This window comes from Oncorhynchus tshawytscha, linkage group LG09 (genome assembly GCF_018296145.1).
Source record: "Oncorhynchus tshawytscha isolate Ot180627B linkage group LG09, Otsh_v2.0, whole genome shotgun sequence".
Lineage (NCBI taxonomy): Eukaryota > Metazoa > Chordata > Actinopteri > Salmoniformes > Salmonidae > Oncorhynchus > Oncorhynchus tshawytscha.
In genome coordinates, this window is record NC_056437.1 from 75572554 (window position 1) to 75592854 (window position 20301).

At 40.2% G+C, this 20301-nt stretch overlaps 1 protein-coding gene across 2 annotated transcripts; it reads right to left on the bottom strand.

Moving 5' to 3' along the window:
- Positions 1 to 236: 236 nt before the first annotated feature.
- mslna (mesothelin a) lies at positions 237 to 19446 on the bottom strand. Of its 2 annotated transcripts, none has more exons than XM_024414236.2 (55): positions 19358 to 19446; positions 18406 to 18490; positions 18198 to 18223; positions 17905 to 17933; positions 17733 to 17790; positions 17491 to 17622; positions 17159 to 17358; positions 16957 to 17060; positions 16723 to 16835; positions 16371 to 16586; positions 15843 to 15917; positions 15484 to 15746; positions 13547 to 13643; positions 12591 to 12725; positions 12287 to 12489; positions 12034 to 12137; positions 11798 to 11913; positions 11483 to 11650; positions 11356 to 11387; positions 11156 to 11253; positions 11024 to 11052; positions 10853 to 10877; positions 10732 to 10759; positions 10565 to 10652; positions 10268 to 10414; positions 9857 to 10068; positions 9642 to 9766; positions 9379 to 9497; positions 9125 to 9280; positions 8824 to 9032; positions 8593 to 8678; positions 7920 to 8047; positions 7697 to 7822; positions 7368 to 7558; positions 7153 to 7247; positions 6780 to 6913; positions 6561 to 6685; positions 6235 to 6352; positions 5848 to 6060; positions 5533 to 5703; positions 5197 to 5352; positions 5015 to 5064; positions 4702 to 4834; positions 4340 to 4422; positions 4047 to 4176; positions 3770 to 3960; positions 3547 to 3637; positions 2528 to 2651; positions 2227 to 2420; positions 1959 to 2114; positions 1700 to 1833; positions 1325 to 1476; positions 1069 to 1163; positions 747 to 960; positions 237 to 494 (listed from the first exon to the last, which is right to left on the bottom strand). In XM_024414236.2, the coding sequence occupies exons 1-55, from the start codon at positions 19415 to 19417 to the stop codon at positions 421 to 423; spliced, it is 6816 nt and encodes a 2271-aa protein (XP_024270004.1). In that variant the 5' UTR covers positions 19418 to 19446; the 3' UTR covers positions 237 to 420. The 2 variants fall into 2 exon arrangements, with proteins under 2 accessions (XP_024270004.1, XP_024270005.1); XM_024414237.1 differs by having other exon boundaries at positions 18406 to 18494; positions 19358 to 19444.
- Positions 19447 to 20301: the final 855 nt, after the last annotated feature.

Consider the following 20301-nt stretch of genomic DNA (forward strand, 5'->3'; position numbering starts at 1 on the left):
CACCCTCATATTAATGTGTATTTCTTTCCCATTCCCAACATACAAAATGAAATAAACAAAAATCATATATATATATATATATATATATATATATATATATATATATAAATATATATATATATATATATATATATATATATATAAAACATTTAAAAAATTAAGTAGTTGATAAAAAAGCCTACAGTAGATATATTAATATTAATGATTAACCAATAGAAAATACAATTGGAGCAATGTAGTTGATAAAACACTATATTATATGGCATATTTATTGCATACTGCACTCATTTGGCTGTCAAATATAATGTCAACTTTAATGTCTTCTTTAAAAATAGATGACAAAAATAGATGTCATATTATAACGTGATATGATTTTGTAACCTGGCCTAAATTATAATGCTTCTATTGCAATGTTAGAATCTACATTTGTACTACAATGAACAAGAGACCAAACAGGAAAAGCAGAGGAACTGGATATGTGCCTCTGCTCTGGCCTAAAAGATAAGGAGAGAGAGAACAGAAAAACAAGGTGAAGATCTGCATGTCTTCTGTCATTACTGTTACTGTCTGTTCCCAAACACATTCCTATACATTATAAGTAAAATTATGTTTACGGTACATTACAGATAACTAATTTCCCTCCTTGCAACCAAATTATTTGTACACATTCTAATGGAATCACATGTTTAAATGGATTTAGCACTGGCGAAGCATGCTAACCATTAATGCAACATTTGACACCTTACCGGAAGTTGTATTGGGGATGGTGGTGGCAGTATTTGTTATCATGGGGGTGGTGTTTGAATCCACCCTTCCTCCAGTCAGACCGATACCCAGCTTGTCAAGCTCAGACTGTAACTGCTTTGAGACCCAGTTCTGCACTACAGTGTTATTCTCAAAGGTTTTCAGGTCATTTAGGTTGGAGCCGAGGAGTCCAGACACTTCACTCACACTAAGAGCCTATTTAGAGGCAGAGAATTACAGAAAAAATGATAGATGACAATGAATATGAGTCACTGCCATCCCAGGTCATTGATGAATGGTATGGTTACGGGAATGAGCACATACCTGGACGACAGCTGAATCCAAACCAATAAAAGTGTTGATGTCCATGCTAATATTGACCCTAGACAGACTCCGTATGTAGGTGATATTGGCACCTCCTAAAAAAGGGCAACAAACATGGTGAGAATGAGGACTGGGGTGGCACAAGTGTTCTCTAATGTCACAGCCCGAGTGAACTAAATCTTTTAAATCACATTTATTACAGGATATCCAAGAAACCATCATTTTTCTGTATGTATGCAGAAAATGGAACCCTTACCCAGGTATGTCTGAATGAGCTGGTAGGATGTTAGCTGATCTGCAGTGGCGCGGGTTTGGGTGAAGTTGATAGGAAAGGCGGTCTCAGCTACTGCAAAGAAGGCCTTCTTATGCGCTGAGGAACAGCTAGTGATTTCCAGAGCATCTGCATCTCTGTTGTGTTCAGAAGGCACAAGAAAAACACTAACTATGAACACGCAAACAAAAAAAGCATATGAAAATGTTCCAACATCATTTAAGGAGCGTTTAGGCCTGGATACTCTGTTGAAGTCAACCACTGCAAGAGCATAACAAAGATACATGTGAAGTGGAGTGACTTGCATGACTCGACCACAAGGTAACTCTCTCACACAGCAAGATCTGTAGATGATCTTACCGGAGACTGTCATTTCTGATGCCTTGCAACACACTGAGGTCCAGTGCGCACAGGTTAGGCCCTCCAATTGAATTCAGTGCAGAGGCACCAAGCGAATTGCCAGCACTTAAGAACTTGGTGAAAATAACTTTGGCCTGAAATGGAAAAAGGAAGATGAAAGATACATTTAAATGCACACCTTTTAGAAGCAAAATGGTTATCATGTTTTAAAAAAAACACCATTTAAAGACATTGTTGATGTAAAGTTAAACATCCCTACTTTGGCGGAGTCCCATTCTCCATTGCCATTGTCCATCAGTGCTGCTAGCGTGTCCACTGTAGTGATGTTCCACTTGTTAATCTGCTCCATGGAAGCCACGCGAGACACCGACCCAAGCACCTGAACCTGCTGGTCTGAGAGACCTTTGGGGTACGCCTGGTGGACAAGACCACACCATAAAGAGCTGTTACGGAATGACCACCTCTTGGCAACCTGTGAGTTTGAAATCTGTTGTGATTTCCTGTTTTGTGTCAGTAAAGTTTTATACCTGGTGTAGCTTCTCCAAAATGACCTTTTGCATGTCATCATCATCTACCTTCTCAGTCAGGCTTGCCAGATTGTCCATTACTACTTGGGCACTCAGACAGTGGTTGAACGTGGTGTTGTCATACCCAAAGGGGAATGCGTCATTACTTATGGTCACTTGAGTAATGTTGCCAAGGGAGTCTGGACATGCATTTACTAAATAGACAAGTATTGAAAAGAAATGTGATCATTCATGTCATAAAGGAGCCTCCACTATTAAAACCATAGGACAGCTATATTGACCTGGTATTATTTAAACCTACCAGTGCTTCGTTTGGATCTCAAAGACATGGTGCATTCTTTGAACAGCTTCTTCAGTTTCCTCTTCATTGTCTTGTTTGTACGCAGTCTTTTCATGAATTTCTTCAGGAATGTTCTTTTATTCCGCTGTTTCAGTCAAAAGAGAACACATTAAGAAATAAGAGATGCATATAAGGTAAATGAGAGCTTTTCACATTTTGATGGGTAACAATCTGAAATGATGTCACTCAAATTATGTAATTTAAAAGATAGGGGAGCTTCCTGCCATCCAGGGCCTATATACTAGGCGGTGTCAGACGAAGGCCCAAAAAAGTGTCAAAGACTCCAGTCACTCAAGTTATAGACTGTTCTCTCTGCTACCGCATGGCAAGCGGTACCGGAGAGCCAAGTCTAGGTCCAAAAGGCTCCTTACCAGCTTCTACCCCCAAGCCATAAGACAGCTGAACAATTAATCAAATGGCCACCCTGACTACACTGCTGCTACTCGCTGTTTATTATCTATTTATAGTCACTTTACCCTACATCTACATATATCTACATATACAAATTACCTTGACTAATCTGTACCCCCGCACATTGACTCGGTACTGTTACCCCATGTATAGTCATTATTGTTCTTTTGTGTTACTTTTCTTTTCTTTTTTTCTTTAGTTGTTTAATAAACATTTTCTTAACTCTATTTTCTTAAAACTGCATTATTGGTTAAGAGCTTGTAAGTAAGCATTTCCCGGTAAGGTCTGCACCTATTGTATTCTAGGGAGTTTTTCCTAGCCACCATGCTTCTACACCTATTGTATTCTAAGGAGTTTTTCCTAGCCACCGTGCTTCTACACCTGCCTTGCTTGCCGTTTGGGGTTTTACGCTGGGTTTCTTTACAGCACTCTGTGACATCAACTGATGTAAGAAGGGCTTTATAAATAAATGTGATTGATTTTTTTATTCGGCGCTTGTGACAAATACAATTTGATTTGAATACAACATATTGTCAAAGTGCTACGCAATTGTCATGTATAGTATATACCGTGCTGATGTGTTTCCAGAAGTTCTCTGTTAAGTACAGTGGAAGAATGTCAAGCTGCTCTAGAGTTTTTTCAGTCCATGTGCTTGGGTTTCTGAACAGATAAGAATACATACAGACTGATTAAGAAAAAAATCAATAGACAAAAATGCATTGACTTTTCATTTTTTGTGTATTCTACACGAATACAAATCAGCACAGCTCCAATGTCAGCAATGTGACATACCCATATGTGGTGTTTCCACTGCAGATAACTGTCTCCATAGCTGTAATCTGCCGGTCGGAGAAGTCATTGCAGTTCTTCAGTTTCTCCAGGATGTAAGAGTCAGAGCTCTGAATGTAGTTCTCATCCAGAGTACATGCCATGTTGCCCAGGACCTCGAGATTATCTCGACTGAGCTGTGTCCCTTTGATGTTCTGGAATAAATCAAAACTAGTCATAATCACTGCTTTTAAATACTCAGTCGGAAACGTGTGTCTTTCGTCTTGAATACATAACTCACCAGGCACTTTTTGGCATTGTTCAGTAGATCAACCTTTCTTCCATCCAACGTGCTGGACAGGACGGAGAAGTCTGCTCGTCCTGTTTCAATGAAGTAGGATCTGCAGTTGGTCTGTTGTATGTTGGTGTAGCTGGAGAAAGATACACACAGTTTACATTGTATTTATGGTTCATTTATATGTCATTTTCATTTGGTTATGTCAGCGTAAAAAAACAAACAGTAAATAGTTCATCTAACATTAGTTACTGTCATTTACAATGTATTTTACAATGTCAGTGACATGACCAACTTACCTGTAATACAGCAACATATCGGATGGATAGTTGACAAAATCTTGAGGACTTTCACCTTTGATGTTGTTCCACATGCAAGTTAGCTGTAAAACAAAATGTTACTTCCTCATATGTCTGTAAAATAAGCTCCTTGACAACAGAGAAACATATTCAATCAAAACATGTTACTAGGTTTCCAGTAACTATTGTCATTCTTGTGCTGAGAGAATACATGCTTGGATTCATGAAGCCATGAAAAATAAATAGAAACAGTCCTAATTCATACAGGCACATTAACAATGTAATCTGGAGGCCTGGCTACAGGATTTGATTGAGTAGGGCCCTTTAGTTTATGTAGAAAAAGTTGTATTTTTAATATTCACCTGTGTCTCCTTGAGAACCACCTTTCTTCGACCGTCCCTACGTCTGCAAGCTCTGATGAGACGTTGAGTTTTTGTTTTTTTGAAAGTCTGGACACGAGAGCAAGTGAATCCTTGAAGCACATACTCAGAAAGGCTACAAAGAAATCAATGCAGTACATTCATTAGAGTTAATACAGGAACTATAAATGTCATCATAACCAATTTTTGTTCAAGTGCATAATAAAAATGTATCCCCATGTGAAAATAATACATGTGTGATTTCTGCTCAGCTTATTGGTCAGGACCAACATTCTCTAAACACTGTTACACTTACTCATCAGGCTCATCCAATCCATTTGCTACTGTATCAAAGAAAAGCACAGCCTATAATTGAAACAGAGAGAAACAGAGGTGCAGAAACATTTATAGACGTATAATACACATGTTCACCACTGTATAATCGTGTAAATATTGAAGGTCTACACAGCTTTTGAATACTACAAACCCCTCAGTTACCTGCTGAGGTTTCCATTTTTTCTTGTTGATGTTCAGAGCAGTGAGTGTTTGATTTCCAGTTGTTGGGAAATTCAGTAGATTCCTGGGAATTTCGGTTGCCATTTCATCTGGGACATTGACTATCAGCTCCGTTGGTTTCATGTCAACTGTGATGATCTGAATAAGTAATACAAAAACATGTCAACATTTCAAAATGAATACTGTCATTATGATTGATTACCCTTGATTTTTTTCATAACACATTTAAATGAGGCATGTCGAAATATTGGGAGGGAAATTCATAACGCCTACTTCACATCAGTTAGTCTAGCTGCTGTTAGCTAGCCAAGTACAAACCTTATTAACATAGATCTGTTGCACAATTGTTGGAGCAGTCAGCATGCTGGTAACAAATTTTGGGTTGGCGGATGTTGTTAGAATCTGCTGCGCAGGTATTGCGATGAGTGTTTGGGTGGGAAGACCTCCCACTAAAGAGCCCAGTTTTATTAAACTGTCGCTATTGCTTATCTGAAGAAAGAGAACATTCAATTATGAAATATCCTCTACATTGGAAGTAGAGAGGATGGAATGGTTTAAAGCATGAATCATGGTTGTGAATGACGCTCACAACCAATAGGCCACCAGCAATAAACCTATTAAGAAGTAAATCACCTGGAAGTTTTGGGTGATGAGAATCTGTATGATGAACAAGGACTGTCCCAAGTTCCATCCAGAAACACTGCTCAGATTACTCAGGGATTCTAAAATCACACTGGGCGGGGCTTTAGAGATCTGTCCAGTGGTCAGACTTGTGACCTGCGGGCCCAAGGCCGTGATTGATCCCGGATTGACAATTTGGATATTCGCTGCCAGTGCGGAAGAAATCTGGAAGGAAATGACATCAGCGAAGATTAGGTAACAGTATCATTTAACCAATCAATGGATTGTGATCACATGGAAATAATGGCTCATACTGTAACATTTCATCTCCATGTGTTCAAAACACAGGTCTAAGGTTAAGGTGTAACAAAAATGGAAATAGATCCTGATGGTGCTCACCTCTGAGTCCACGTTAGTACAGGATTGGTTCAGGTTGCCCAGGACAACCACACTCTCTGATTCATTGAGTTTAGAGTAAGCTGAGGCTGGGACAAAACATTGTAAGTGTGGTGGAAGCCTGAAGATATGGGAACAAAACAAAAATATGAAATAAAACACTTAGTAACACTATCTTGGATTAGAATGTCATGCCCAATTTCCCCATAGCGTCATTCAGATTCAATGTAGACTGTTGTCTGTTATCATACCCTTGACATAAATGCAAGAAATAAAGTAAGTTAGTAACATAAAACCAATGATTTTAGTGGCTACTGTTCAAAACTCACTGTAGTGGGAGGAAGTTGGAGTTCTGCAGGAAGATAAGCTCAGTAAAGCGTTTAGTCAGATTTTGAGGAGCTCCAGCGAAATTGAACAACTTAATGTTGACAGGGTTCACGGCAAATAGTTGTAGCTGTAAAAAACAAACAATAAGATAATCCTTTGGTTATGTATTTTTGGTAATATATGATGCCCCTTCATCAAAACACACAGGTGCATGGGCTTACCGTCGACTCTGAGCCAAACGTGTCGATGTCTTCAACGGTCACAAAAGTGATGAACACACCAATGTAGTTAAGGAACCAGGCGGTGGAGTTGAGATTTGGGTCAGTGGGATTATAACACTTGGGTGCTGCTGAACCTACAAGTCAGAAATCAATAAATATGTGTTTAATGTACTTGATGTGAGAAATCATTTATGCTGCTTTAATAAAAGGCATACATCCTTGAGGAATATCTGCCATGAAGCAGAATTTATTCATATTCTTTGGTAACAGACCTTATGTTGAAAATGTGCATTCATGCAAAGTGTAAAGTGCAATAATAAATATATGCATAATGTAAACTGGAGTAATCAGTAGTAAGTACTAAAACACTCACTTCCCGTGTTGAGGTAGGTCTTTATGGTGCTGTACGCATCATCTTGAGTTATGGCTGAGCCATTGAAAGTGAGATTGAATCCCAGTAGAGACACACTGTGAAAACCACAGCAGACAGTCATCAAACTTTTCTTCCTTTTATTCACGTTTAATGATGTAGATATTTCTGTGTAATAGCATCAGCAAATGTAAGGTATTTCCAGTGTGGTAGCTTACAGTCTCCTGAAGGGTAAGCAGGAGGCATTGAGTGTGTCAGAGGACTGGAGCAGGGCTCTGTTGAGGAACTTCAGGTAGTTACTCAGTCTGTTGTCAAACCAGCGGTCAACCTCAGCCTTGTCATCAGTGGCCAGAGCCAAAGGCCAGACGCAGGGCAGGACTGGACGCTTCACATCATCCGGAAGATTCTCCTACAGACAGTTAATGATCAAAGTCAAAGGACTGAGAGAACGCACCATTTAAGAGTTTTTTTCTTTCAGGAAATCCTAAGAAAGGGATACTCAGTGAGTGCTTGAAGATGGTGACCACAATCAGCAGTGTGTCCTTACGGTTTCCAAGAACTCAGGAGTTTTTTTGTAGTTTCGGAAGATTGTGCAGAGCTTAGTCTTGTTGTCCACCACCTCTGGCTTCCTGAGGAAGATGCCGAGCTCTGAGGGATGTATGGTGTTGAGCAGCTGGAAACACAGATAGCATAGGATACACAGTGACTCTAGGCCAGTACACACTTTCCAAAAGTTGAAGTGCAGCTGAAACAAGTTCAATGTACTGTACCTCAGATTCCCGCTGTGGTGGAATAAGGGAGAGGAAGTTGGTCAACTTTGGGAATGTAAAGTTGAGGAAGGATTGTCTCAGGAACATGAAGAAGCTGTTGTTCCTATAGCAACGTAGTGGAGTTGATTCTGCAAACAATGAGATACTGTAAATTAACTCGTTCCTCATTTGGTCCAGCACTAAGCCCAAAACTGCAGCCCTCAGACCATAGTATATAAAACCCATTATTCTATATGATCATGTATTTAGAATTATAGAGAAGGATCATGAAAAGTAAAGTGAGATACTAGTACTGTTACTGGTAACTCACACTTTGTTGGGGAAAGATGTACTTGCTACGATTGTAATATGTTGTTGTATCACCCAGCTGTCTGGAAAGATTCACCCATTTTAAATGTTATATCATTTTTGTGCATCTCTTGAACTTTGTTTATTGATTCCTGGGGTCATTTCATGTTTTCGTGTGCATCTGAGCTATTGCCGTTCAAGCAGGCAAACATGATGAGTTTTGCATGATATGATGACATAAAAAAAGTACCAAAAAAAAAGTTATTTAGAAATATAATGAAGTAAAAGTAAAGTACAGTTACCCCCCAAAACGACCTAAGTAGTACTTTCAAGTATTTTTCCTTAATGTACTTTACACCACTGGAGATGATGACGAGGTGAATACCTCTGAGAGACATGATTATTTGATGCTGGACAGCAGCCTGTGTGCCATTGGACAGCGATGGTAGGATAGAGTTCAGCAACGCCACTCTGTAGGTGACAGAAACCACCCATTGATATGCATTGTCAAGCACAACTAAGAGCAGTAATGTACTGTACACGATGGTCAGTTGCAAACATGCATCACATTATTGGAAATTATTAGTGTTTCTATAATACACTGTGCTGATCTTACGTTTCTTGGCTGATGTTGCAGCCTCTGTGTCTGACAATGTTGAAGAGAGGGGCCACATGCTCCTCTGTCAAGTTGGGTAAAAGTGGGCGGAGTCTCTGGCCCAACCACACCAGCACTTCAGGGTCTTTGATGGAGGGATCTGGTAGGTTGGCATTGTCAAACACCTGCTGGAGGAGCACCTGACGCACATCCACCGGAAGGTGAAGACCCTGAAGACAGAAGCAAATGAGGGGATTGTACTAAGCAAAGGTATATAGGGAATAAGACAGTGGTATAAGAATTGACCATCACTCATCCATACCTCAACAGCTGGAGAAACAATGTCAAAGAACTCGACCAGATCTCTGGGAAGCACATGAATCAGTATCATGTGGACATCTCCAGGGTTTCTGAGCTGACCAGGGGTGGAGGCCACCTCCCCCAGCTGCACGGGGCTCAGCATAGGCAGGACATCCACCTACACAGTGAAATAAAAACATGGATTCAAACTGGTTACAAATGACTCTTGGATGAATCCGTAAGTTCAAAAGGTCAAGATCATGAACTAGTACCAACCACTGAGAAGTTTCCATGCAGTCGTTTGAGTTCTTCTAGGGGTGCAAAACCAACAAATGGCCCAAAGTACTTTTTAAGCCAGTCAGTGCTGTTGTTTGAGTTGTTGACACAGTTGGGGTCTGAAACAATAAAAAATATTTTCAAAGGTTGGAGAAAAATATCTGTCTTTCTATCCTAACTGATTACAATTCCTTTGTCTTCACAGTGCTTAGTAAAATTACATATTCGGGGATCAGTGACGTTACAGAATTATTTAAATGTACCTTCAGTGTCATTGCGCCTCAAGAAGGGCTCAATAAAATTAGTGTAGATCAAAAGCTGTCTTTGTCTGTCCATAGCTGAATTAGCTGGGTTAGGGTTAGCTGGTTGACGACCTAGAGCTTCCACTCTGCGAAGGCAAAGACACCACATTGAAGTACTAGATCAAGAGAGGGCAAATAGTCAACCACACTGAAATAAAATGTATGTTTTCACATACAAAATCTGGTAGGTCCCACAAGTGAAGTTCTTGGTGCTAAGACAGGACAGGAACTCTCTGGAGGCTTGCGGGAGGAAGGGTCGAAGATTCGTCAGAAACCACTTGCGGGTGTGGTTTGGGCTTCTCAGGTCATGTTGACTAAACTGGTCAATAACTACCTCCCCAAATACATCTAGCACCAGAGAGATGGATGGGCCGCTGGGCTGGTAAGACTGAACACAAAGACAATCAGAAGATGTTTTCTTGGATAAAGACATTTACCTACAATCTTCTGACATTATATATTTTTTAAAGAGTACACATTCAAGAAACTCTTAAAAAATATGTTTCAAAAGGAGCTGTTCAAAAGTATTATCATATCTTTGAACTCCCTGACAAAGGCCATGCAGCCGAAACTTTGTTTTTTTTTACCATGTTTGAAAACCTGTGAAGAGCCTCATCAAGAATTGCAGAATATTTGGTGAAGAACAATTTCCACATTTTTTGGGGATAGGTCTGGTTGCCTGACAGTTTGCATTGCAGGATCTCAGAGAGTTGCTCTGGTTTTAGCTGGGTACGCTGAGAGGGCACAAAGAAACACATACAATAGGACATTCATTTTTGGAAATCAATTCAATCACCACCTCAAAAATGTAATCAATCAAATCAAGCATGTTGCATGTAGAATGTGGGTTTCATAAATGCACACAACGTAGACGAGTGTCAAACCTGAGGTAGGCAAGCATAATGTTGGATGGTAAAGTTGCAGAGCATAAGGGTCATATTCGTGCCAGCAATGTAGTTTTCCAGATTAGTTCTGTGAGAAGGGAAACAAGACTTGCATGAATAAACTGTCTTTAAATTTGTTATGGCTATTCTGCAGGGTAAGCACTCACGTATTCACTCCAGCACAGATGTGTCTCTCTGCAATAGGAGATTAATATGAATTACTATCAACGTTCTGAGTTACAAGTTAATCAAACAAAATCTGATATGGTGTTGAAAACACTGCCTCACCATTGACTGGGGGGGTCATAGAGCACTGGTGGAAAGAACAGGAATAATGTCAATCTCATACAATTCAATTATGTATATTTCATTTGGACCATAGTACATTTATTGTTGAAGAATACAAATGATTTCATTGAAACATAATGATAATATAATGACATTGTTGACATTTCTCACCCCAAACTTAAAGGGAACGACGTTGCAACCTGATGTAAAGACAACACCAACAATAGATGTCAGGACATGGAAAAACACTCCATTGAGGACCACAGCTCATAGTCACATGATCAAATCTAAATTCTGACTCACCCGGAGGAGCAGCATCCATTACGGTGTCCTGTGTGTCTCTGATGACTGGTCCCAAATCAGATGGGGCCGATGTAGCAGCCCTGTCCAGCCTGTTGAATCTTTGGATGAGCAATAAAAACAGATGTAATTAACTCTGCTAACATACAAACTTGGACATTGTGGGTGTTATTTTTTCCCCCACAAACATTCCTGACACTTACATGCTTGTGAAAGACTCACACTCAAGGCTAGCCTGTGAGAAGAAAAAAAATCAGAAGCAGTTTGGTAAAACGTAAATATGCCCAAACAAATATATCATATAAAGTGTGCTTAATGTAGCGACAGTACCCCTCTTATTAGCATCTGCAGCTCATGGAGGAAGTTTCGGATTCTGGTGTCGTTGTGGAGGTGGTCAAAGACTCTGTTGATGATGTCATCTCTCTGTGGAGTTGGAGTGTGGGGCATCAGCACCAGTTCTGCTAACTGCTTTGGAGAGAGAGCTGGCAGGGCCTCCAGCTGATAGAGAGAGGAGACACACACATCATTGTAATACTGATGAATATTGTGCTACAAAGACCTGATCACGTAGCATGTTCCTGATCCCTTAAAGACGTCCAGTTCTAGAAATGTTCTGATTTGGCAGAATGTCATGTAAATGCTTACTGCAGAAAAGTTTCTTTGCACATCAAAGAAGTGCTGTAGCGGTGCGAAAATTGAAAATCTCCCAAAATGTCTCTTAATTGAATCCAAACTCCCATTTGAAGGACATCCCATCATATCTGAAAGAAAAGTATGCAATGTGTCATATTAGCTTGTTCACTCAGTTCAATGCACTATTTGAGAAAAAGACATACAAAATCAGTCCTAAATTAAACAAATCGCCATATCAAAATAAATACCTGAATATCGGTGTTGTGAGAGGAATGGGTGAATGAAGCGTGTGTAGACCAGTTTCTGTCTCATCTCATCCATCGATGAGATGTGATCACTCAGCCCCATGACACTGTAAGTAATGAGCAAATCAGGATCTCAGAATTCACACTTTTGGTATTATCAAACAGGATATGTGACATTGATACTGAAGAAAATGATGAAACAAATATGTCTATGAACTGAAAAATGTATTTGTGGTTGTCTTTGTGTTGTTCGTACAGGGCTTGGTAGGCTTGACAGCTGAAGTCTCTAGTGCTGAGGCAGGATAGGTACTCCTCTGACACTGAAGGTAGGAGGGGCCGCAGTCTGATCAGGAACCAGAAGCGGATGAAGTTCTCATCACCAAGGTTCTCAGCACTGAAGCCATCTGTCGGAAGCTGGCCAAACAAGTCTGTGAGGTTGGGCCAACCCGAACTGTCATTCTAAAAGGGAAGGATTTCACAATGGGTCAAATGTCACAGTAACATGACATTTGTCTTGACTTTAATTGAATCTCTGATGATTGAAAATAAAGTATTCTTACCATCATTGTGTGTGGTCCTGTCAGTATCTTGGATAGCTCTGTGACCAATAGTTTCAGATTTTCTCCAGTGAGGCTCAGGTTAGAATGGGGCACACATCTCAGGACCACAGCCAGGTTTTCTGCTGCATGGGACACCTGTGACAGAACAAGACATGTCATCATAAAGTCAATACAATTTAAAAGGATTTTGGAATTGGAAGTCCCCTGTGCAAGAACATTTTTTAAGTTAAAGGTAGACTCAGCAAAATGATGTTGCCACGAGCAGCTCTGCAGATGATGAGAGAGATGCAAGACTTCGCTCCCACACAGTCACACACAGTGTCATGCTGTTAGAGCCCCATAGGTACGGGACCAAAACATGTGGGGAGTTTAGCTTTGCTCTTCAACACCCTTAGGTGTTGAGCAAATGGACCTACTACACTCTTAGAAAAAAGGGTTCCAAATGGGTTCTTTGGCTCTCCCCATAGGATAGCTCTTTTTGGTTCCAGGTAGAAGTATTTTGGGTTCTGTAGAAAGGGTTCTACATTGAACCCAAAAGGGTTCTACATGGAACTAAAAGCTTTCTACCTGGAATCAAAAATGGTTCTTCAAAGGGTTCTCCTATGGGGACCACAGCAGAACCCTATTAGGTTCTAGATAGCACCTTTTTGTGAAGAGTCTATGCTGTTTAATTTGATCACCTACGTCATATCGCTGAGTCTACCTTTAAGATAACAAGCAACAATGAAAGAACAAACACCCATAATAGTAGCATTAGGAAAAATGATGCTTATCAACTAGGAGTGGCCTACTTGACGTCAGTGTATTTGGTTGAAATTATTTTGTCAGAACAATCTAGATTGTTGAAATACTTTGGCTATGAACCACAAAAAAGCCTTCTCTAGATAGTGATCCCATACTGAATAAGAGATCATGAGGACTTAACCAAGGTGAACATAGTGGCAAATAAAACTCACCGAGCACATATCATCATTGTTGCCAATGTGACAGACATCCATGGGACCAACCATTGAATACATGGAAGAGTTAGAACCCATTGGAGGATTTAATGAGCTGAAAAATAATATAGAGGCATAACATTTAGTTCAAAATATTACAAATTATCATATTCAAATGATGTGAATCAAATAGACCAGTGGTTCCCAAACATTTTATAGTCCCGTACCCCTTCAAACATTCAACCTCTAGCTGCGTACCCCCTCTAGCACCAGGGTCAGTGGACTCTCAAATGTTGTTTTTTGCCATCATTGTAAGCTTGCCACACACAAACTATACGATACATTTATTAAACATAAGAATGAGTTTGAGTTTTTGTCACAACCCGGCTCATGGGAAGTGACAAAGAGCTCTTATAGGACCAGGGCACAAATAATAATATAATTATAATCAATCATTTTGCTCTTTATTTAACCATCTTACATATAAAACCTTATTAGTTTATCGACAATTGTGAATAACTCACCACAGGTTAATGAGAAGGGTGTGCTTGAAAAGATGCACATAACTCTGAAATGTTGGGTTGTATTGGAGAGAGTCTCAGTCTTTCCACACACAGTCTGTGCCTGTATTTAATTTTCATGCTAGTGAGGGCCGAGAATCCACTCTCACGTAGGTACATGGTTGCAAAGGGCATCAGTGTCTTAACAGAGCGATTTGCCAAGGCAGGAAACTCTGAGCGCAGCCCAATCCAGAAATCTGGTATTGCCTTCTGATTAAAATACATTTTCACAGAACCACTTGTTGCAATTTCGATGAGGCTCTCTTGTTCAGATGTCGGTAAGTGGACTGGAGGCAGGGCATGAAAGGGATAACGAATATAGTTGCTTGTGTCATCTGTTTCGGGAAAGTGCCTGCGTAATTGCGCACCCAACTCACTCGGGTGCTTCACTATATCACATTTAACATTGTCCGTAAGCTTGAGTTCATTTGCACAATAAAAATCATACAATGATGGAAAGACCTGTGTGTTGTCCTTGTTAATGCAGACAACTTCTTAATCATAGCTTCAATTCTGTCCCACACATTGAAAATAGTTGAGGAGAGAGAGTCCCTGTAATTCTAGATTCAGATCATTCAGACGAGAAAAAACATCACCCAGATAGGCCAGTCGCGTGAGAAACTCGTCATCATGCAAGCGGTCAGACAAATGAAAATGGTGGTCAGTAAAGAAAACTTTAAGCTCGTCTCTTTTCTCAAGTGCCAATACTTTGCCCCTTGATAACCAGCGCACTTCTGTATGTTGTGAAAGTGTTACATGGTCACTGCCCATATCATTGCAGAGTGCAGAAAATACATGAGAGTTCAGTGGTCTTGCTTTAACAAAGTTAACCATTTTCACTGTAGTGTTCAAAACCTCTTTCAAGCTGTCAGGCATTCCCTTGGCAGCAAGAGCCTCTCGGTGGATGCTGCAGTGTACCCAAGTAGTGTAGGTAGCAACTGCTTGCACTCGCGTTACCACTCCTCTATGTCTCCCTGTCATGGCTTTTGAGCCATCAGTACAGATACCAACATGAACATCAGCTACGTTTGGCTACATATGGACCATTAATGGAATTCCCGGAAGAGAATAACGGTTAATGTGATTGGATGTTAATTATTTGACTAGGCTACCTGTATTAATCATTGTGTTGCTAATTTAATCAAAACATGCATTTTATTTTCGGCAGTGAAACGAGGCTACTCAGGCGAGAGAAAAAAACTCACCCAAATGTATAGCCCAGTTGGAAAATATATATATATATTTTTAAAGGTGAATCATATTTTAATTTGGCGTACCCCAGATGGCATTGTGCATACCCCTGGGGGTATGTGTACCCCAGGTTGGGAATATGTGAACTAGACGAAGTCTACGAAGTCCACAAGGCTAATAACGTAAAATATTTATTCAACTCACAAGACTTGGTTGAAGACAGCAGTAAGGTCGTGTGGGATCTGAGTCTGGTTGTTGAGCTGGAAGCGGTTCAGGGCAGGGAGGACCACATGCTGGAACCAGTCCTTAAGGCTGGTGATGTTGAAGTTGCTGAGAGAGGGAGTCTGGCTGGGGATGGTCTCATTTGTCAGTGTGAAGTTAGGGGAGATGTGTCCAGCCAGCTCTGCCAGGATCCAGTTCACTACTGCCTGGGCCAGAACATGCTGTCTCTCAGAGCTCACATTCCTCTGTGGGGAGACAGTACATAGTACATAGTTTCATATTGGAAAAGGAAAAGGAAATAATTTGTTCATACTTGTGAGATTGTAAAAGACAACACATACCACTTGAATGCTGCCCACCAAAGTCTTGATGAAACTACCCAAGGGCCTCAGGAATGACAGGAAGTCATTTAGAGTCTGCAACCACAGATTTGTAATCATTAGTTGGCTCATACTGTACATGGAGTTGATGAAAGCAAAAGAAATAGCCTTGTTTGACATTAACATTTAGCAGACGCTCTTATCCAGAGCAATTAGGGTTAAGTGCCTTGCTCAAAGGCACATCGACAGATTGTTTAATTAGTCCCAGTTAACCGCTAGGCTACCTGCCACCCCAGAAAAGAGACCGATAAACACACGCACGCACACAGACTCACTAACACACACATTAAATATATATATATTTTTAGTTGTATTGTTTCTATATCCTTGTATTTGAAATTTGTGTGACTGTCGTTGTCTATCAGTGTTTTGTTACTTGTCGTGTTTTGTGTTTTTTTTGTGGACCCCAGGGAGGGTAGCTGATGCTTCTGCTAAAGCTAATGGGGATCCAAGTAAAAAAATAATAACAATTAAAAACACATAACGCACTCTGTCAAGTTCATGTGGTCCTGTGGCATTGCCAGCAGCCATGTTGGACATCATTGTTGCATTGTACATCGACTGATTCAGGTGAGCATTGTTTATTAGAGGCCCAAGCAGACTCTGGAAGACCAGGCTGATAGTGCCATTGTCCAGGTCTCCATTTCCGGGGTGAAGAACCAACTCTGCCTTCTGTTCCGGGCTCAGCAGTGCCAGGACTGATAGCTGTGGGAGAGAGAACATTGGTCTTGATTGGTCATGAACTTCCCGTGGCATCCTATAACATCTTAATGGCATCTTGTATCTTCCCGACATTAGAGTCCCTGCTTTATTAAGAGCCCGCATAGAGTTAAACACTTACACCACTGAAATGAACGTTCAGTGCAAAGAAGTCTTCATAGTCAACCAAGGTAGAGAAGGATCCAAAGTTCCGCATCAGCCACTGCTCACTGCTGTTCTCATGGACGAGGCATCCTTTTTCAGAACACAAACAGAACTCTCAATCACATCCTACAGATTACCACATTCATCAAAATGTCAACAATTCCAATATATTGAGTGACAATATCCATTCATAATTAAATAAATAGCCTACCTGCTGTATCATTTCTCTCGAGAAACCTGCGCATGAAGGACGTGTAGACTATCCTTTGGCGTTGAGGGTCCATACTCAGGATATTCATATCCAATTCATTCACACTAAAAATGATCAAAACAACAACAAATCACTATCCTCCATAGTGGTGGTTAGGATCGGAAACACAACAGAAAAATCACTGGGAAAATGGGAAACTCACAGAGCCTGGTAGGTCTGGCAGGTGAGATCGCTGGTGCTGAGACAGGTGAGGAAGCTTTCGGTGACAGAGGCCAGGCGTGGCCTGAGCTTGAGCTGGAACCACACTCTGGTGAAGTTGACGTCGTGGAACCTGGGCTTTGAGGCATTGAAGCTGAGCCCCTTGATCAGCTCCAGGATGGGCTGCAGATCCCTGCTCAAACTCTGTATGGAAAATAACAGTGATGTCAGCATAAAGCACAAAGTCCACTTCATGCTTTCATAACACATTCAAGGTATTTTGTCAATTTCCCCCTGAAACTGTTGATCAAATGTCACTCTCTTGTTGTACTGTACCATGAAGGAGTCTGAGTAGAATTGAAAGGCCATGTCCATAATTTCTTTGAGCCCGTTAATGTGCTCCTGGGTGTCGTTAATCCTCCTCAGCCCAGCACAGCTTAGGAAGCTGTCAAATGTAGCATTTGAAAACTAAAAAATATATAGATACAGAGATGCAAATATGAATCTCTTGTTTAGCAATTTTCATTGAGGTATTTGGGGATTTATATTGAAGTGTAACATTTAGGGGGGAAACTCACGGGAGCACACGAACCCTCAGTCCTGTTACACATTCCACCGGGGGAGTTTCCATGGGTGCTAGTGATTACATAGATAGCAAGTTAAATCAATCTCTTAGCCCCCTGTCTAATCAGTGTTACATGACCACAGTGGCAAAGAAACAAGAAACATACACAATTTGATTTAACTTACCTATTTCCCCCATCGCACAATGTAATACACTTGAGTAAAAAAAAAGGCATTGTGATATTAGCATGGCTTGAAACATATTGACATTATCACATGGATTTAATCAAAATGTCACAATCAAACTGGTTTTCGATGACTAAGTACACCACAATAAGCATATTCTCGACAACTGATCCCACCATTCATCAATTGAGAGGCTCTTAGCAAAACCTGTTTTATTTTTTAGGAACAAGAGCCAGTGTATTTTTAAGATCTTGAAGATCCTGTTACTGTGTCTCGAAAATAATGTATGTTACCTGGGCTGACCCAACGGCGAAGAAACCTAAAATAAACAGAACATTCAAATGAAAGCATGAAACAGTAGGCAACATGGCTCTGTTTTAAGTGTAATATTGAGTGCCAGCCATTTATTTGGACGTTAAGGGTGTCAGAAAAGTTCTCCTATGCATGTTTTAGATCAATTAAGAACAAAGTTAACAATGGAGGAGAAGGACGTTTACCCACCTGATCCCAGGACAGCTAAGGTGAGGGCAAGACAATACCCACGATGTCTCATTTTGCCACCACAAGTCATTGGTTCATCCAAGAACTACCTTGATGTCAAACGACAGTCACGATGAAATCACAACAGATTCACACCTAATCCACCGTGTTTCTTCCCATACTATATACCACAACCAATGACAGAGGGGCAGAGAGACTCAAAAAAGCCGTAACAAAACGGACACCTGACAGAGATCATATTCATGTTAAATTGTTGTACCGATGCTGAGTATTGACATAGATTTGACATGAGAATCTCTTGATTTGTGCAAGTCACTGAAAAGATGGTTTGTTAGCTATTTCTATTATTCTATTCTCATTGTCTTTTTGTCCTTTTCCACCCACTTTAGCGATAGTTTGGTCACCTGTTGTGATAACGGTACAATGCCACCCATGCAGCCTCTAAAACAGTCATCTGTTTTCAAGGGCATCTAGTGTGTATAGTGTGTATATATTTGTGTATATATATGTGTATGTGTATATGTGTATGTGTATATATTTGTGTTACAAATAAGTAACCAAAACTTTGTCGAAAAGTTATTTAATAATTCAAAGACAATTTCCTGAGACCAAAAATGATTTTTAAGTATTCCTATATAAAGATGACAGTAATAAGAGTTCACTGTAAAAACACGGTAACTCCATCTATCCCAAGGCATGTATTCTAATTAATCATATCGAGGGGAAAAGCCTTTGACTCTCAGTTACAGCTAATATGAAACACTATCATAGGTATGGAAAATCTGTCAAAATAAATTACATACAATAATTTGGCAAAACGAATCTCTTTCAAGAATAAATCCCTACGTTCATCCATCTATTCATCATTTGCAAAGTGGAAACTGAATCCTTTATGTTTTTAATAAACATTTGATCATATTCACAATAGTAAAAGGACAATTGAAGGGCTCACCTGACCTAACTGGCTGACGATGTGAGGTACCACTGAGCGAGAATGGACAAGTGGTGACATATGAGACACCCACAGGGAACATTTCTCAAAAAGGGTGGGGAAGGGTGTGAACAACAAGCAACCCAACATAAAACACAGATTAAGATGAGATTTCACTTGGATTTAAGGACAACCAAAGTTGACAAACAGGCTATACCAACATAAAGTTATAAAAATCTGAATAAATAAACTGACAAAAGGATTCAAAAAGTAATTATTCCAGTACATGTTTTTGCATACATGTACACTGAGTGTACACAACATTAGGAACACCTGCTTTTTCCATGACATAGACTGACCAGGTGAATCCAGGTGAAAGCTATGATCCCTTATTTATGTCACTTGTTAAATACATTTCGATCAGTGTAGATGAAGGGGAAGAGACATGTTACGGAAGTATTTTTAAGCCTTGAGACAATTGAGATTGTGTATGTGTACCATTCAGAGGGTGAATGGGCAAGACAAAATATTTAAGTGTCTTTGAATGGGGTATGGTAGTAGGTGCCAGGCACCGGTTTGAGTGTGTCAAGAACTGCAACACTGCTAGGTTTTTCATGCTCAACAGTTTCTTGTGTGTTTCAAGAATGGTCCACCACCAAAAGGACATCCAGCTAACTTGACACAACTGTGGGAAGCATTGGAGTCAAAATGGGCCAGCATCCCTGTGGAATACTTTCAACACCTTGTAGAGTCCATGCCCCGACAAATTGAGGCTATTCTGAGGGCAAAATGGGGTGCAACTTAATATTAGGAAGGTGTTCCTAATGTTTTGTACACTATACTACAATAACATGATAATGAGTTTGTAATATGTAAATACAACTATGTAAATATTGATCCAACAACAAGGCATCTCTTTTCTCTCTAGGCTAGGGTATATTTATATGAAACAAACACAAGGGCAA

Coding starts and splice junctions, on each gene's coding strand:
- mslna (XM_024414236.2), bottom strand. CDS start 19,417: ATGTCACCACTTGTCCATTCTCGCTCAGTGGTACCTCACATCGTCAGC. Junction 7,823..7,919: donor CACCACAGCGGGAATCTGAG/GTACAGTACATT, acceptor CTGTGTTTCCAG/CTGCTCAACACCATACATCC. Junction 6,914..7,152: donor GACCTACCTCAACACGGGAA/GTGAGTGTTTTA, acceptor TCTGACTTGTAG/GTTCAGCAGCACCCAAGTGT.